This window comes from Salvia miltiorrhiza, chromosome 8 (genome assembly GCF_028751815.1).
Source record: "Salvia miltiorrhiza cultivar Shanhuang (shh) chromosome 8, IMPLAD_Smil_shh, whole genome shotgun sequence".
NCBI classification, from domain to species: Eukaryota; Viridiplantae; Streptophyta; class Magnoliopsida; order Lamiales; family Lamiaceae; genus Salvia; species Salvia miltiorrhiza.
The window spans coordinates 4,821,322-4,840,211 of NC_080394.1; the positions used below are offsets into that span (position 1 = coordinate 4,821,322).

Below are 18,890 nucleotides of genomic sequence, written 5' to 3' on the forward strand. Positions count from 1 at the left end.
CTTTAATTAACGGACTCATATATTACTATATTAGCTTGTATCGACAAATTAAGATTATAAGAATAAAAATATTTAATTATCTATTTTATCAATCAAAAAAATACACATGTTTCTAGAAAGAAAATGAGCTAGACTCTTATATTACAATAGAATTAAATGGAACTGCATGCATATTGAATAAATAAGACTTAATTACTCTATGTATTTTTACTTTTTTTTAAAGACTTAATTGCTCTATAAAATGTTGTACCCGTTCGCCCACAATAATTTTGCAAATGTGATTGGGTGAGGCGAAACGGCAAAGCCGGTCTCAATTTGTTTTGATTTGGATTGTAAATTTTTATTTTATTTTATTTTGCGAGCCAATTTGGCTTGTAGTTATTAACACAAAATGTGGTATATAGACAAAATTCAGTCTTCCAATGCTCACAAAACTTGGACTTTGCTTTGTGTCTCTCAAATCGGCGGAAGATCCAAATTAAATTGGCCTGCCTCACTTCACCCAACATATTACTCCCTCCGTCTCACTCCAATATGCTCATTTTTCTTTTTGGGATATCACACTTTAATAGACTCATTTTCTTTTTGGGTAAAAAAAGTTATACTTAATTAATGTGGACCACACCACTTTACTATCACTTTCCTATTAAAAAGTAAATTTTCTTAATCTCCGTACTCAAAAGAAGTGACCCTATTGGAGTGGAACAGAGGAAGTATATCTTAACATAATGATTTCACTAAATTTTAGATAACAAAATGATTTCACAGTTTGGCAGTGGTGGTGGAGGCGAAGACGACGGTGGTGAAAATCACATAACTTTTTCGATTGCCATATCTTATATCATCGGATAATTTTTGGTGGGACAAAGTTTATTACGAATTAAAAAATTTATGATTATTGACATGTTTTACAAGTTGGATTTAAATTGCAGCGCGGCTGAAAAATTGAGATCTAGCAAATAATTAAGAGGGTCTTTGGTTGAGCTTATAAGTTCGTTTAAATTGTTTGGTAAAAATAAATTCATAAATAATTTATAAGATGTAAAAATAAACTTCAAGAGTTTATAAGCTCACAGAAAAATATTCAACTATAATTTATTGTTTTCATCATATATTATTTTAAGTTCATCTCTTCAATTTCCTATATGTAACACAAAATTCTCTCTAAAAATATATTGATAATATAAATTTTTAAAAAATTACATCTTATAAATTCTTAAAATATCTTTATAAACTTTTCAAAACAAATTTACCCAAAACACCCTCTTAACTCCTAAATTACTTGGTTCTAAAAAAAACTCCTAAATTACTTGCTATAAACTCAAGAACAATCGGGCTTCAATTTACGAATCCCAAATATTTTACACTGGGCCCAAATCTCAATGTGATTGAGCTTTGGACTGGAGATAGGAGACCTTCTGGTGTGGGCCCTGGCCCGACTAAGCTCAATTTTACATACAAGGTTAATTAATTAGTTAAATTGGAATTTTATTTATCTTTAATATAATTAAAAATAATAATACTAAACTAATTACGATTGATTAGTTGGAATAGTCACCAGTAAACTATGAAAAATAATCTGATTGGGTGTAGTGGAGTATTAATAATCTGAAAAAAGAAATTAATATTATATTAAAGAATTTAGATAGATGTAACGAGCCCCAAAGTTTCGAAAATTTCGGTTTAGTAATCATGTGTTTGTGTTCTACCCAATAAAGCGAAAAAGGACAATATTTTTAATTATATTTATTTAGTTGGCCTTTATTTGTCGACGAATTAGGAAAAGGCAGCAGACTAATTTCTTGTCTCATGGAAATACAAATTTGGCCTTCTTCTCCAGCTGTAGTTGAAACTCAATAATTGACAGTTACCTATTTGCAATCTCTGAGTTTGGACGACATGAATCCCCCACCGCAAAAGACGCAGCTCATTATAGTAGGTTGACACCCTTTTTTGACTGATTGGGAATGCGATCATTCTACTCTGTTTTCAATTTCGATCGCGCACTTCCAAATGCATAAAAGATAATTAAAGTAGGAAAAAGAGGAGCTGCAGCTGCTCAATCAAAGTGGTGACTCACAGCTTTCGCTTTAAATTTTTGAATTATTTTGGTCGGAACCGAGCCAGCACTCTCGAATATATATTCCCCACAATCATGTCAAACCAAAAGTTGAATTTGGACGCGGAAATGGAAGGAGAGCAAGGGAAGGTGAGGAAGCGAGGATTGTCATCGTCGTCGTCTACATCGGCGCAGAATTACAGGTTGAAGCGCACCTTTTTGATGGGGAAAAGGAGGGGATCCACCACCCCGGTTCCGACCTGGAAAATGATCGCCTCTCAATCTCAATCCCTGCAAAATCACCGCTGCTCTCTGTTTGGGGGAAATGCCAAAGATTTATCGGTGTCGGCGCGAGCACTCGCCGCCTTTCTCTGGGAGATCGATGGGGCACCTATTTTGGAGGATAAGAGAATTGCAAAACACACGATTTTGGATCCATCTCTAAACAATGTCTCTGAGGTGAGACACTGTGACTGCATTTCTGTTTTGCTTTTCTAGGATTCATTAATGGTTTTCCTTTTTTTCATTTGAATGTTACAGATGATATTGGATCCAGACAAACTGTGTAGCGGTAGAAGAAGACAATCAGCTGGTTGCCGAAAGCCACTGCGACCTAGTAGTAATCTGAGAAGTTCTACTTCCATTGCACAGGTATAATTCTTCAATTTTGTTGTTTAATTTTAGGGCTCGTATATGAAATCTGTTTTGTTTCATTGTTTCATATAAGTTATAGTCCAATTGTCTGTGCACATTTTGGTTTTTGGTGGTGTTTTCTCAGAGATATTTATAAGTTTGTAACAATGAGAATACCTTAAGATGAATGATGAATGCTACTATGGTGCCCTTCATCATTGTCTTTCTTCTTCGAATGAATGTGCTTAGAAGGTGATGTTTGTTGACTAACACGAAAAATCTAGGTTGATGGGATGCAAAATCATGTCCATGGACTGAGAGATAATCTCAAGGATGTATACAATGGTCTGATTGCTTCTAAGCAGCTGCTTGAGGTATTGAGTCGCGTTGGGGGTCTTGAGCAGCCCGAGTGTATAAGCTCAACGCTCGTCTCAGCTCTGGGGGTTGAACTTGAGCGCTCGTGTAATCGAGTGAGTAAGCTAATCCAAGGACAGAAGAAGACAGAGAAGAGTGAGATGGATGATGTGATGATGAAGCAGACCAAACATGGCATTCACCGTGCTGTTCCATCCACTGTTGTAGAGCTCGAGATGGAGAAGAAACTGAGGCGAAGAATTGAGAAACTGAACAGGAAAACTGAGGCAGAACTAGCAGAGACAAGGGCAGCTCTTGCAAGGGCGGTCAAGGAGCTTGAGAGCGAGAAGAAGGCACGAAGAAAGGTGGAGCAAGTGTGTGAGGAGTTGGCACGAGGCGTGTGGGAACTCAAGAGGCAATTTGCCAAAGTCCGGGAAGAAGTGGAGAAAGAGAGGGAGATGTTCCATTTAGCTGATCTACTACGCGAAGAGAGGCTGCAGATGAAGCTCTCTGACGCTAAGTGTCTGTACGAAGAGAAGAATGCACTTGTTGACAAGTTGAGGAATGAGGTTGAGGCCTATTTGGAAGGCACAAAGTGTGGCCGAAAAGGGGATGACTCTCCTAGACACAACAGAAGAAACGAGCTCGAGAGAATCTTGAAGGAGACGTTTCAGGGCTTACAACGAAACCAGGGTAAAGAAAATGAAGAAGGTGCAGCTGTGAATCAAGATGAAGAGGAATCAGATGATAGTGATCTCCACTCCATTGAATTAAGCATTGAAGAAATCAGCAAGAGCTTTATGTGGCGTGATGCTGTCGATAACGGATCAAAACGGAACTGCGTTGATACAAGTAAAGGGAGAATACCCAAGAAGCAACCATTCATTCAGAGCCAAAAACTGCAGATGCCATTGTTATCATAATGCAGCAGAAAATGAGCAAGAAATTCAAGAATTCATTGCTATTATAAGAATTGAGGATGAATTTGGAAGATTGACGAAGTGAGAAATGGAGTTGTTTCTGTTTCCAGAGAAGTGTATCAAGCAAGTATTCTTCCATTTCATTTTTCATGCCGCAGAATTTTTCTGATTGGCTGCTAAATTTTTTTTGGATTGCTGCTACAGTTCAGGAACTGGCAAATGAGTTCATATTTTCTTCTTTGCAGAAATTAATTGTAAATCAAGCTACATTTCCAAAAATAGCATCTCATTAAAAAAACTTTAGTATATACTAAATTCCTATTACAAGGTGATTGATCCAAAAAGAAAAGAACAAGTCAAGGCAAAGAAATCACAAGAAACAGGGGGAAATGCAATGCAATGGCAAGTCATTTGTGGGCAGCATCATGATCTTGAGAAGTGAAGGAAACCGGTTTCATAGCACGATCATTCACAATGAGGCTCAGGATGTCAGGTCTAGAGTAGTGACCAACGGCATCAAACGAGAATTTCGCACGTGCCACATCCTTCAAATCTGCACACAATCATCAACCATGTCTTGTTAGTTAAATTATATACCATTCTTACATATGTGAGATTGAATTTGAAGGTACCTAAATCAGCCGAGATGAGTCCCTCCCCCTCGAAATTGGGCCCCGCTAGGACCTCGCCTGAGGGCGCCACGATGACGCTGCCACCGGCGCTCACGACGGAATCCGGTTCGAGCTCGTTTTCCCATTCTGTGAGTGAGTACTCGGGAGGGGGCGGGAAGTCCTTCCTCAGGCAGAACTGGCAGGCTGAGAGCACGAACACGCCGCCTTCTATCGCTATGTGCCTCACCGTCGGCTGCCACACTTCTCTATCGTCCGCGTTCGGCGCACAGTATATCTCGATCCCTGCATAATATTTAGGATTTGTTAAGTTCTCGTTGGTTGTAAATTTATCATAAAAAAATCAGAATTGAAAAAAAAAAAAAACCCTTTAAATCCCTCTTCTCTCTCATTTATCATTTTTCATCAAACAAGGCCCATTATTTTTTTCCGTCATTTTTTCATGATAAATTTAAACTGACCTTTCGCGTACATTGCTGTCCTGAGCAGCGGCATCTTGTTCTCCCAACAGATGACGGCGCCGAGCTTGCCGATGGGGGTGTCGAAGACGGGAGTGGTGGACCCGTCTCCGAACCCCCAAACGATGCGCTCGGCCGTCGTGGGCATGAATTTGCGGCGCTTGCCGAGGTAGCAGCCTTGAGGGTCGAAGAAGAGGATTGTGCAGTATAAGGTGTACCCGTCTCTCTCGATCACTCCCATCACCAAATACACCTTGTAATTCCCGGCTATGGCGCCCAACCGGTCGAAGGCGGGACCTGCACAACAACAACAAAAAAATTATATATATATTTGAAAAACATAAAAATAAAATAAAAATTATGGAGTAATTAATTTGATTGGTGCATGCATACCGGGAACGTCAATGGCAGCATCGTAGTATTTACGGAATTGTTCGGCGGCGGTGGGCGTGGAGTGGCCGATGGTGGAGCCGAAGTTGGAACCGCGAGGATAGCCGCCGACGAATGCTTCCGGAAACACCACCAATTCTGCACCATTTGAGGCTGCTTCAGCTACCAGCCTCTCTGCTTTATCTGCCTCGTCGCAAAATCTCTAAATTAATTTACTAATCAAGGCTAAATCATTCTTATTACACTCTAGTGTTTCATTATTTGCACTAAGAAATACATTAGAGAACAGAATACATTGTTTTAATAGTTGTAGTATCCACGTTAATTGTTTAATATTTTTACAGTAATTTGTTATATTTATTTGATAAATTTATGTTATTTTTGTCTCATTTCTTCTTTTTAGTTAATTTTCAATATTGAATTTGAGTCGATTCTGAAGTTAAAATAAAATTATGAACTATTAATAATAAAAATTAGTTTTTTTAAAAGATGAAATATTTTTTTAAAAAATGCATAGAAATAGGTCTTTATATGTTATTAAATGAACTGCGAACAACTATTTATCTATATAATATATAAAACACCAGTTTAACGTAAACTTTTTCCCACCAAATTTTCTCTTTCTTCATCTTTCTTTTTCAATTTTGCTTCTTTTTTAAAAATCATCAATTTTAATTCATAAAAATATATTCAATATGGATGTTAAACTAAAGATAACGAAAAGATCTTTAATTTGATGTAAAAATTACAAAAAATAAATTTAAAATAAATAAGTTATTATCATTTAAAGTCATAAATTTATTTCTTTTTCTCTCTCCTCTCTCATCTATCATCTTCTCTCTCCTAAATCCATTCTTTTGAATTTCACGGTTATATATTTTCCTTATTTCATTCCCTTTTCTTTATTAATTTAATTTTATTTTTATAGTATTTTTATTAGACATCATTTTTAATATTTATGCGACTAAAAAGATTAAACTTATAATTTGTTCATTTTAGAACTCTTTAGCTTAAAAGTAAATTTTTAAAGGTGATATTTAGATTTGTATAAATTTATAGGAGTAAATCTTAGAATATTATATGATACATAATGATACTCATTATCATTTACTTGCTTTTTCCTCAAAAAAAAAAAAATCATTTACTTGCTTTTGATATTTGATGATTTTTATATTTATACACAATATCAATTATATTTACTTACATTTAATATGTATATTTATTTATTGAAAATATCACTCACTTTTAATATTAGTCGTGCATCGCATGAGCGGGCGTACTAGTTATAATAAATAACTGAGTTCTGATTCTAATTCCATTATGATTCTACTTTGACATAAAAATGAACAGTATGAAATGTTAAAAAAAAGAAAAAATACTTTCGCCCCCAAACCCAAAGTCCCACAAACCCCTATATAAATACTTTAAGACGTCACACTTTAACAAATTCAACTTCTCTAATAATGAATCCTGAATTCGTCCCCTGCTTTCACGTGAATAGCTATCATTTCTACTCATAGTTTAGTAATGTAGAAGTTAAAGGAATTACTGACCGAGGGTGGCGGGGGTGTCGTAGAAGACGGTGGCGGCTTGGACTACGGTGGCACGGATGGTGGTCGGGGAGGCGGCCGCATCAGTGGTGGCGTCCATCACGGTCGGAGTTGGAGTTGGAGTTGGAGCTGAAGCCATATTTTTTGAAGTTGTGGTTTTTGGATTTGGTGAAGGTGATTATTGATGAATATTGAAGAGGCTTTTTATATAGGAAAAACCAATTCTTATATACGTGGCAATAGCATCTCATCTCATGTGGACATCGCGCGGCTGCTTTCATCAACAACTTGCTATTAATGTAATGCCATTACGAAATCAAATCGTGGGCTGCTTAATTTATTTAGTATACTACAAGATTGGTTCGATTGATGATATATATCAATGATTATTTTTAACTAGTTGAAAAAGTAGGGAACTTATTGACAAGTTTCTACTAAAATCCAAGGGCTATGCAGTATTTTAAAGACCTAGAAAGTTTGGAATTCAAGGAGAGGCTAATGTTGTTATACATAAAAATGTGTGCATATCTATACATTCATCCCCCTTGATTAGTTGGGTTATTCTTCAACAGTTGTAAATATGGATTATAATATATTTCATCTGTTGGTGGCAGACAAAAGTTTCTGCTTTTACTGTTTGCTTTTTCCTTTTGTTGACTTCTTTGTTGTAGTTGTTAAGGGGTGTGTGTTGTATTATTCATTCTGTTGTAGTTGTTAAGGGGTGTGTGTTGTATTATTCATTCCTTAAAAAAAGAATGAATAATACAACACACACCCCTTAACAACTACAACAAAGAAGTCAACAAAAGGAAAAAACAAACAGTAAAAGCAGAAACTTTTGTCTGCCACCAACAATTCTCCACCTCGTACTTCATTTGATAAACCTCAAATGTAGGACGAATACGAGCACCGCCCACGAACATGGACACCCGTACAAGCTGCACCACTTTTCCATGGTTGCCTACATACCCAATCCAGGGATCAAGCTCCTGTAGTTCGAACACAAAAGGATAAGCTCCACCTCACCCCAACACCGCCCCGAAAGGCTGCCCCGTTTGATTATCAACACGGGTTGATATGTAGCAAGTCCAAACAGTGTTTAAACTTACCACCCGTCACCACCTTGGTTAACATGTCTGCTGGATTTTCATCTGTGTGCACTTTCATAAGAGAAATATCACCTTCCTCTATGACATCCCGCACAAAATGATACCTGATATCAATATGCTTGGTACGAGCATGATGAACCTGATTCTTTGCCAAATGTATAGCACTCTGGCTATCACACCACAGGTCCACGCGATCCTGCTTAATCCCAAAATCACCCAGAAGACTCCACAGCCACAAAGCTTCCTTAACCCCCTCTGCCAAAGCCATGTACTCAGCCTCGGTAGTGGAAAGAGCCACTGTAGCCTGCAACATCGATCTCCAACTAATGGGGGCACCGTGTACACAGAACACATATCCCGTAGTAGATCGTCGTCTGTCTAGATCACCCGCATAATCCGAGTCCACAAACCCATTAACCTGACATGTATTTCCACTAAAACACAATCCTGTGTCGCTGGTACCCTTCAAGTACCTAAGGATCCACTTCACAGCTTCCCAGTGTGTCTTTCCAGGATTAGCCATAAACCTGCTCACAACACTAACTGCTTGTGAAATGTCCGAACGTGTACACACCATAGCATACATCAAACTGCCAACTGCACTAGTGTAAGGCACTTTCTCCATCAATTTTTTTTCTTCAGGTGAAGTGGGAGATAGCTTTCTAGAGAGCCTGAAATGAGGAGCCAACGGAGTTGCCACCGATTTTGCATCTTGCATCCCAAATCTCTGCACAACCCGCTCAATGTAGCTTTTCTGGCTCAGGAACAAAACACAGTTTGTCCTCTCTCTTCTAATCTCCATACCCAGTATTTTCTTAGCAGTGCCCAAATCCTTCATCTCAAACTCTTTACCAAGTTGAGATTTCAGTCTATCTATCTCCACCTTGCTCTTCGAGGCAATAAGCATGTCATCCACATACAACAAAAGATAGATATACTCACCTCCAGGAAGTCTCCGAATATAGACACAACAGTCATAATCACTTCTGGAATAACCATGCTTCAGCATGAAAGAATCAAACTGCTTGTACCACTGTCGAGGAGATTGCTTCAATCCATACATGGATTTCCTCAAGCGATAAACATGATCCTCTTTACCCTCAACCTTGTAGCCCTCAGGTTGACGCATATAAATCTCCTCCTCCAAGTCTCCGTGCAGGAAAGCGGTTTTGACATCGAGTTATTCCAGCTCAAGATCACTGTGAGCCACAACGCTCAACAACACCCGAATAGAAGTGTGCTTCACTACTGGAGAGAAAATCTCATTGTAGTCCACTCCCTCCTTCTGTGCATATCCCTTTGCTACTAACCTCGCCTTGTACCTGATCCCACCGAGCTCAGAATTATCCTCTTTCTTCTTGTAGATCCACTTACAACCAATAGCCTTCTTTCCTTTGGGCAAAGGTAGAACCCCCTCCAGAACTTGATTCTTCCGAAAAGACTCCATCTCTTCTTCATTCGCAGCCAACCAGCTTGAGCTATTCTTATCCCGAATAGCTTCCTGGTATGATGCTGGCACCGCATCATCCTCTGGTAGTGCGCACCCGACCAAGTTTGCCTGCCCATAATGCTTCAAAGGCTGATCTGACCCCAGCTTTTGAACTCTCTTGTATGCTCGCTTTGGCCTAGTGGAAACCAAATCATCCGCGAGCCGCTGTTGGTGTAAAACATCTACATTCTCTTGATCAAGAGCCTCGAGCTCAGACTCCTCATCACTCTGTTCTCGAGTGTCTCCATGACCTACTTCTTGAACACGACTAGAACCTGGTTGATCCTTAGGTTCTATCTCGATCACCTGAGACTTGACCGTCTCATTTTCATCTTCACCGGGCATTGTATCTTTAAACTTAGCTGCCATGGAATACTCATCAAAGATAACATCCCTGCTGATTATGAACTTTGAATTTTCTAAACACCACAAGCGATAACCCTTCACTCCAGTTGCATACCCCAAGAATATTGCCTTCTTGGCCCTCGCCTCAAGCTTTCCCTCGCTGACGTGATAGTATGTTGTGCATCCAAAAGTTCTGAGTCTCTCATAATCTGCATGTTCCCCAGACCATAGCTTGTATGGAGTATCTCCACCTAAGCTCGAATGTGGAGATCGATTTATGACATGAAGTGCTGTAAACATCGATTCTGCCCACCATTCTCTGCCTAGCCCTGCATGAGACCGCATGGACATTGCTCGCTCTCGCAGCGTGCAATTCAGTCTCTCCGCGACCCCATTCTGCTGCGGTGTATTCCTGACAGTCCAGTGCCTAGCAATTCCCTCCTGGTCACAGAACTTCTTGAAGGCACCATCTGTATACTCTGTACCGTTATCAGATCTCAATGTCTTCAATTTCTTTCCTGTCCTGTTTTCAACCATTGCTTTCCACTTCTTGAATGTGTCAAACACCTCATTCTTATGCTTCAAGAAATAAATCCAAGCATATCTAGAATAATCATCAATAAACGTGACATAGTACCTGGAGCCTCCCTTGGTGGTAACTGTAGCTGGCCCCCAGACATCAGTGTGCACATAATCTAAGATGCCTTTGCTCCTGTGTTTGCTGGCCCTGAACTGAACTCGGTGTGTTTTCCCGTACACGCAATGCTCGCAAAATTCCATGCAAGGCTTCTTCAAGTTCTTCAGCAAACCTTCTTGACAAAGTAGATGCAGACCCTTATCTGACATGTGTCCGAGTCTCCTGTGCCATAATCGGGTGTAGTCCCCTTGATTTCTACTAGTTCCATCTGCTCCAACTGCCGCACTTCCCGTCACTGTTGTGCCCAAAAGCGTATACAAATTTCTTTGACGGATACCTTTCATCACAACTAAAGAACCCCGAACAACCTCCATGACTCCATTCCAAGTGATAATTTTGCATCCACCGGAGTCCAAAACGCCAGCGGAAATAAGGTTCTTACATAGTTCCGGGATATGTCTCACATCCTTTAAGGTTCTGATAACCCCATCATGCATCCTGATTCTGATCGAACCGACCCCCACTGTTTTGCAGGAATGGTTGTTTCCCATCAAAACAGTTCCACCATCTATTTCCTCATAGGTAGTAAACCACTTCCTATTCGGAGACATATGATAAGAGCATCCCGAATCAAGTATCCACTTACCGGAGCTTTCCTCGTTACCCGTGGCATTGAAACACTCACCGATATCCCCTTCCTGCGAAGCAAAACCAGCTTCTTGTGTCCCTTGTACCTTCCCGCTGTTGTTGTACTTGTTCTTGTTCTTCTTCCAAGTTGTCTTCTTGCTGGGGCAATTTGCTTTGAAATGCCCAAGTTCCCCGCACTTAAAACATGGTCTCTCTGCAAGAGGTTTTGAACTGGATCTAGCCTTTACTCCCTTGCCTTTCTCTCGATCACTTGTCTTGCCCCTCGTATACAATCCCCGTGCCTGCTCTTTGCTCCCACTAGTAGCCATGCCACTAGTTGCAATCTTTCGAAGATCATCCGCCAGGAGTGAAGTCCTAGTTTCATCCATCGTCAGAGTGTCGCCCATGAGCATCAAGGTTTGTACAAGATTTTCATACGATTTTGGCAATGAGAGTAATAGCATGAGAGCTTGATCCTCATCTTCCACCTTCACATCAATATCCTTCAAGTCCGATATGCACCTATCAAACTTGTTTAAATGTTCCTGGATAGGTGTACCTTCCTCCATCTTGCAAGTGTACAATTTGGATTTCAAGTAGATCCGATTCGTTAGAGTCTTCGTCATGAAGTTCGCCTCTAACTTCAACCATACTCCCGCGGCGGTTACCTCATTGTCCACCAAGAAAGCAACATCCCTCTCTAGGCAGAGAATGATCGACGCTCGTGCTTCAAGATCTAACTCTTCCCAATCCTCATTAGACATGTCTTCGTGCTTCTTTTCTTTACCCGCCAAAGCTTTGTGTAGCTTTTGTGAAATTAGCAAATTCTTCATTTGCATCCTCCAATAGGAAAAATCATTCTTCCCATTGAACCTTGCTATCTCATACTTTCTTATCTTGACCGCACCACTCGTAGACGTCATTTTTCAGCTTGTTTCAGATTTTCGTTTCTCTCAGGAATTTCGTCGAACACCTGGTATGCGCCTCTGCAAGGACCAGCTCAATACCCCTCAAATGTGAGCTCAACCACCCAAATTTGATATCAAGCTCTGATACCAATTGTTGGTATCATATGCAAATCCATACAATAATACCAATGCAGCGGAAACAATTTATAACGCACATACAACCGAGAAACGTCCCCAATCTTAGCAAACAAGAAAATCTCCACAAGTAATCAAGATCATATGCAAGACGATAAATGAGACAAGAGATTTACGTGGTTCGGCAAATGCCTACGTCCACGGGAGCAATACCAATCGTAATATTGAAGAACTCCGACGATTCGCACAACCCGCGAACTCGTCACACAATGAATCGAGAATTACACCCAAGATGAGATCAACCTCTCACTCTCGTACACTCTCAAACCCACGCTGGAAAAACCCTCTTCATCATCCGTTCACGATATCGTTTTTACTTTGATTTGTTCACAATATCATTTTTTCTTTCACTTATAGAAGTATGGTCCACAAACTCCACTCACAACAATAGTGTGAGATCCAAATTAAAGCTATTATAAGAAATGAGAATCAAATTTCGTAAATGCACAATAACGTAATTCTTATTGTATTTTACAAAAGCTGTATTTGCATTTTTACATTTCTTATCTTCCTATATAATACATAAAAATTAAGTTGTTGAAATTGTAGTATATAATATATGAAGATGAGAAATATAAAAATGATACTCCCTCCATCTCACTCCAATAGACTCATTTTCCTTTTTGGGATGTCCCATTCTAATAGACTCATTTTTTTTTTTGGTAAAAATATTGTACTTAATTGGTGTGGACCACACCACTTTCCTACTAAAAAGTAAGTTTTCTTAATCTCAGTGCCTAAAAGAAGTGAGTCTATTGGAGTGGGACGGAGGGAGTACTTTATAGTATAAAATACTAATTAATATTATTTATTTTTCTAAAAAATATTATTTATAAAGTATTGTTTGTATTTAATAAAAATGTTATTCATTATTAGTAAAAGTACCATTTATATGGATCGGACACTTAAAAATGAATGAAAAAGAAAAGAGAGGGTCGGATCGGGTCAGGCATGTCTGGACAAGATCAGATTTATGTACATCATAGAAACGGATATAGATGAGAGTAGCTCAAAAATTAAATAAAAAATTATAATCTGTAATCCATGATCTCTTCGAAAACGGGACTGTGGGTTTGACTTGACTTTGCTGTCCTCAATCATGACGATTACGTTTTGTTTGGTTCATGAGCATTTTTAAATTTTCTATATGTAGGCTTAATTAAAAAAAAAAAACCTTTATTTTAGCACGATCCAATCGAAACAGATGTACAAAGCATGTATCCGTATTACTACCCATATTTCTTCCCCTACAAAAATGACACATGAAATAAATATATATCCAGTGGGTTGTAAATCACAATACAAAATATCAAATTTGAATCCTTAATTATTTCTTCTTCTTGGCACCTCCACCAACACATACAAGGGTTGGTACGAGGGTGTCTCTGCATTCATCCAAGCAATTGTCAAATAGATATGCAACTTTGGTACGAGGGTAGCAACAGTGTCTCATGATCTGTCCCACATCGATTAAGTATGAACTGATTGGTGTGATTTATAACACTTTAGGCACCCTTTCCTTGATAGCTTGGTTTTTGAGAATGAGTTCTATCTAAGACAAACCACTACGCTTCCAATCCGCCGCCCATACAACCGTAGACGACCCATGGCAACCCATAACGTCTTGGGTGGACCAGAGCATTTTTTCAATTTGTTATTTCGGTACGTTCTACAAAAGAGAGAGAACAATTTTATTTCTGAACACTATTCCATCACAAATCCTTTATTTTTTACTCTCGTTTTATCAACTTAATCACGACTTTATTGCACGTATGGTCCATCACAAACCTTTTATTTTTTATTTCACCATCACAACATAAATTACAATAAAAACAGTTCCCTTCTTTCACTCATAATATATTCACCTAACATTTATTAAAATTTGTGCCACTAACAATAACGTACGCAACACAGAATTGAAAGATTACATTACAAGGTGATTGATTGCACAAGAAAAGAACAAGTCAAGGCTTACAAAACATAAGAAATAGAGAAAAATGCAATGGCAAGTCATTTGTGGGAAGCATCTTGATCTTGAGAAGTGAAGGAAACCGGTTTCATAGCACGATCATTCACAATGAGGCTCAGGATGTCAGGTCTAGAGTAGTGACCAACGGCATCAAACGAGAATTTCGCACGTGCCACATCCTTCAAATCTGCACACAAAATCATCAACCATGTCTTGTTAGTTAAATTATACCATTCTTACATATGTGAGATTGAATTTGAAGGTACCTAAATCAGCAGTGATGAGTCCCTCCCCCTCGAAATTGGGCCCCGCTAGGACCTCGCCCGAGGGCGCCACGATGACGCTGCCACCGGCGCCCACGATAGAATCCGGTTCGAGCTCGTCTTCCCATTCTGTGAAGGTGTATTCGGAAGGGGGCGGATAGTCCTTCCTAAGGCAGAACTGGCAGGCTGAGAGCACGAACACGCCGCCTTCTATGGCGATGTGCCTCATCGTCGGCTGCCACACTTCTCTGTCGTCCGAGTTGGGGGCACAGTATATCTCGATCCCTGCGTTGGTTGTAAATTTATCATAAGAAATTGAGAGAGAGAAAATATTAATTTCTACCTTTAAATCCCATTTTGATTCTCTCATTTTATAGAAAAGAAAATTGCACACCTATCCCTCTATTTTTTTATGTGATAATATTATCAAAAAAATAAAGGAAAATTTGCGCTTTTATCTCTCATTTTCTCATAATAAATACAATTAAAGACATTGTGTACTTTTAACAAACAAACACAATGGGGAAACTGACCTTTTGCGTACATCGCTGTCCTGAGCAGCGGCATCTTGTTTTCCCAATAGATGACGGCGCCAAGCTTGCCGATGGGGGTGTCGAAGACGGGAATGGTGGATCCGTCTCCGAACCCCCAAACGAGGCGCTCGGCCGTCGTGGGCATGAATTTCCGGTGCTTGCCAAGGTAGCAGCCTTGAGGGTCGAAGAAGAGAACTGTGCAGTATAAGGTGTACCCGTCCCTCTCGATCACTCCCATCACTAAATACACCTTGTAATTCCCGGCTATGGCGCACAATCGCTCAAAGGCGGGACCTGCACAAAAAATAATTAATAACAAATATATCAATAAAATTCATGAATAAATTAATGTCAGGTATGAATAGTCATTCATACTTGGATTTAAATTTTGGAGGAGTAAAAAATTTCACCACATAAACTAAATACTGCTCCTCGTGCATTGTATTACTAATTTATTTATTATTCTCATTTCACCTGAAAGTTAATTATTTTCACTGAATTATTTCTCTCTCTCTCTCTCTATATATATATATATATAAATATATATATTTGTCTTCATAAAATTATTACTTTCCTTCTGTTTTGGAAAATTTTTTGTTTTGCAGCTCAACTTATTCGGAAATAATAAGTAAGATTTATAAGTCAAAAGATAAGAGGATTAGTTTGGACTTGGTCTAAAAATTTGCTTTGAGCTCAAGCACAAAGCTTGATCAAAGCCACGTTCTCAGCTTTCTATCATCTGTCTCGAAATTTCAAAACCTTTATAAATAGAGGAGGAATTTACTGCATTTGCTACCAGTTCATCAAGTATAATCCGTCGGTGTTGAATAGCAGTTTGCTGTTGAGCTTGTTCCAATATTCTAATTAAAAGTTTGCTGGCATTTTGAAGGTTAGAAATATTTTCTTTCTTATTATATCTCATCTACTTAATTAAAAGAGATTCTTAATTAAATATATTGAATTCTTTGTTCATACAATTAATCCAGCATACTTTCACTTGCGAAAGCAAGAACTTTTAATATTTGAAGAATATAAAAATTTCACCGGGAACGTCAATGGCAGCATCGTAGTATTTGCGGAACTGTTCGGTGGCGGTGGCCGTGAAGTGGCCGACGGTGCAGCCGAAGTTGGAACCGCGAGGATAGCCGCCGATGAATGCTTCCGGAAACACCACCAGTTCTACACCATTTGAGGCTGCTTCAGCTACCAGCCTCTCTGCTTTATCTGTCACAAAATCTCTAAATTAATACTCCCTTCGTCTCAACATTTAGTACCCAGTTTTCATTTTGTGGTCGTCCCATATTTTAGTATCCATTTTTATTTTTAGTAAAAATATGTGGAACCCGTGCTCCACTTTAATTATTTTAACACTCTTATAAAAGGTGGGACTCTCACAACACACTCAACCACTTTATTAAAACTCGTGTGTCTTTCAAATAAATATTAAAAGCTGGGACGGAGGAAGTATTCCATTACTCCCTTCGTCCCACTAAGCATAGCTTGCTTCTTTATTGACAGTTAATTTGTTAATGTAGAAATGAGGGAATACTGACCGAGAGTGGCGGGAGTGTCGTAGAAGACGGTGGCGGCTTGGACTACGGTGGCGCGGATGGTGGTCGGGGAGGCGGCAGCGTCAGTGGTGGCGTCGTCGGTCACGGTCGGAGTTGGAGAAGCCATATGTTTTTGAAGGTGTGGTTTATTGATTGGTGAATGGTGATTATTTGATGTATTCAGAATATTGAAGAGGCTTTTTATATAGGAAAACCAATTGCTACGTAGCATCACTGTGGACATCAGGTGGCTGCTTTTGTCAACAATTTGCTATTTTTTTATTTTTATTTTTATTTTTATTTTTCTAATAACTTGTTAGTGTAATGCCATTGCAAAGTCAAGTCGTGGGCTCAGGGGCGGATCCAGGATTCAATGTTAGGGGGGGCTGAATCTATTGGACTACGGTGCTTGAAAATATTTACACGGGGGTTCGGGGGCGGGAGCCCCCGAAGCAAATTTTTTTGAGCATTCCGTACACTTCGTTTCATACATTTTTTCAACAATCACTTAATATAATAAGATAATTGTTCGCAATTCAATTAATTCAACATCAAGTAGATTGAAAGCATATAAAAACGTACTTTTATTCATTTTTCTTAAAAAAAAATTGTTTCATCTTCTAAACAAATAAACTAATTTTCATTGTTAGTAATTAGTAATTTTACTTTTACCTTTAGAATTGACTCAAATTTAACATTAAAAATTAACTAAGAAAGAAAAAATGATAAAAATAATACTATAAATGTAACAACTCAATGTGTTGAGCAATTAATATGGATAGTTGGATACTATAAATAATGTATTACTATATTTTTTCTTGTATTTTTTTTATTTATATACACATATATATAGATATAAAACAAAATAATAAATATATATCTATAATTTAAAAAAAAAAAAAAAAAACTCAAAAATTGGAAGGGGGCTGAAGCCCCCCCTAGCCCCCCCCTGGATCCGCCACTGCGTGGGCTGCTGAATTTGTTTAGTAGTAAAATGTAATACTCTCTCCGTTCCACTATAAGGCTCAAAATTTTTCGGCACAAGAATTAAGGAGAATATGTAAATTAGTTAAAAGTTGTGGGACCTATATTTTTTAAATAGTTAAATTTTTTCATTTATGAAAATATATCACTTATAGTATGCCGACCCAAAATAAAATACATGTGACTTTTAGTGGGACCGAGAGGTTGGTTTGATTGGGCGATAAAAGTATGGAAGTTATTGACAAGTTTATATTAAAATCCAAGTGCTAGCTATAAAGTATTTAGAAGACTAGAAGGATTGAAATTCAGAGAGACACAAATATAGTGATTAAGTTTTTTTTGAGGGAAATATAGTGATTAAGTTACTCACGTTATTTGATAATTAATAAATAAGTTAACCTGTTTATTAATTAGGATTAGCGCAATTACCGGAGGTGATCAATGTGGGTAGTCTGATTTGGTCATTAGCTTTCAGCTTTCACTTGATCTTATATCATATGTGACATTGAGCTTAAAACACTTCTATTAATTGATCTATTGATTTATTGATTCTTTAACTGAGACATGTAAACATAAAAAAACTAACACACTTCTTAATAGGCGAGTTAAAATCTAAGTCACATACATCATCGGAATTTTCGGTATCTAATCAAAATATAGGAATTTTTTCAATACCCATAGAAAAAATTCCTATATTTGTGTTGGAAAAATACCTATGTTTCGATTAGATACAACTTCAAAATCCCTTAACTTGACTTTATCTTCAAAAAGAAGTACTAGTATTTTTTATTTGTAATATTTAAATTATATATTCAATTGTTATCAATAAATCAATGCAAACGCTTTCAAAGCATAATTCATAGTAATTACTTTAAATAAATATATAAATATATTACCCATTTTTATTCATAAGAGATAATTATTCTGAGAAAAATTAATTAGTGTTTGCTAAATAAATTGCAAATATGCAAATTAATCAGAATACTATTAAAACTATTTATTTGGTACAATTTATGATGCAAAATGTTACAAGCACATCTATTACTTAAATAGACAAAAATTACGGTATATTTTCCTTTTCTTTTCATTTTGGTATTTTCCATAAAATTCTATTCTTTATTTATCTAAATTCTCTATTTACTTAGTTTTCGTATTTTTCATCTTATTTTTCTAAAATCTCCAATCCCACGTCGATTTTATATAAGAATTTTATTGAGAGGAAAACCTATTAAAGAAACAATTTATATTTCATTAAATATATATTTGTAAATTTACGAATTCAGTTAAT

At 37.8% G+C, this 18,890-nt stretch overlaps 3 protein-coding genes across 5 annotated transcripts; 1 reads left to right on the forward strand and 2 right to left on the reverse strand.

Annotated features, from left to right (window-relative positions):
• Window positions 1-1,778: 1,778 nt before the first annotated feature.
• LOC131000223 (uncharacterized) lies at window positions 1,779-4,239 on the forward strand. Of its 2 annotated transcripts, none has more exons than XM_057926020.1 (3): window positions 1,779-2,518; window positions 2,600-2,710; window positions 2,977-4,239. In XM_057926020.1, the coding sequence occupies exons 1-3, from the start codon at window positions 2,156-2,158 to the stop codon at window positions 3,967-3,969; spliced, it is 1,467 nt and encodes a 488-aa protein (XP_057782003.1). In that variant the 5' UTR covers window positions 1,779-2,155; the 3' UTR covers window positions 3,970-4,239. The 2 variants fall into 2 exon arrangements, with proteins under 2 accessions (XP_057782003.1, XP_057782002.1); XM_057926019.1 differs by having other exon boundaries at window positions 1,799-2,517; window positions 2,593-2,710.
• On the reverse strand, window positions 4,187-7,298 carry LOC131000225 (bifunctional nitrilase/nitrile hydratase NIT4B-like). Of its 2 annotated transcripts, XR_009093687.1 has the most exons (6): window positions 6,997-7,257; window positions 5,447-5,626; window positions 5,057-5,350; window positions 4,599-4,880; window positions 4,320-4,519; window positions 4,187-4,264 (listed from the first exon to the last, which is right to left on the reverse strand). XR_009093687.1 is itself a non-coding variant. In XM_057926022.1 (5 exons), the coding sequence occupies exons 1-5, from the start codon at window positions 7,130-7,132 to the stop codon at window positions 4,374-4,376; spliced, it is 1,038 nt and encodes a 345-aa protein (XP_057782005.1). In that variant the 5' UTR covers window positions 7,133-7,298; the 3' UTR covers window positions 4,187-4,373. The 2 variants fall into 2 exon arrangements, 1 of the variants encoding a protein (XP_057782005.1); XM_057926022.1 differs by having other exon boundaries at window positions 4,187-4,519; window positions 6,997-7,298.
• Window positions 7,299-14,079: 6,781 nt separating this feature from the next.
• LOC131000224 (bifunctional nitrilase/nitrile hydratase NIT4B-like) lies at window positions 14,080-16,864 on the reverse strand. The gene is made up of 5 exons (XM_057926021.1): window positions 16,622-16,864; window positions 16,113-16,292; window positions 15,069-15,362; window positions 14,539-14,820; window positions 14,080-14,459 (listed from the first exon to the last, which is right to left on the reverse strand). The coding sequence occupies exons 1-5, from the start codon at window positions 16,860-16,862 to the stop codon at window positions 14,314-14,316; spliced, it is 1,143 nt and encodes a 380-aa protein (XP_057782004.1). The 5' UTR covers window positions 16,863-16,864; the 3' UTR covers window positions 14,080-14,313.
• Between the last annotated feature and the right edge of the window lie 2,026 nt (window positions 16,865-18,890).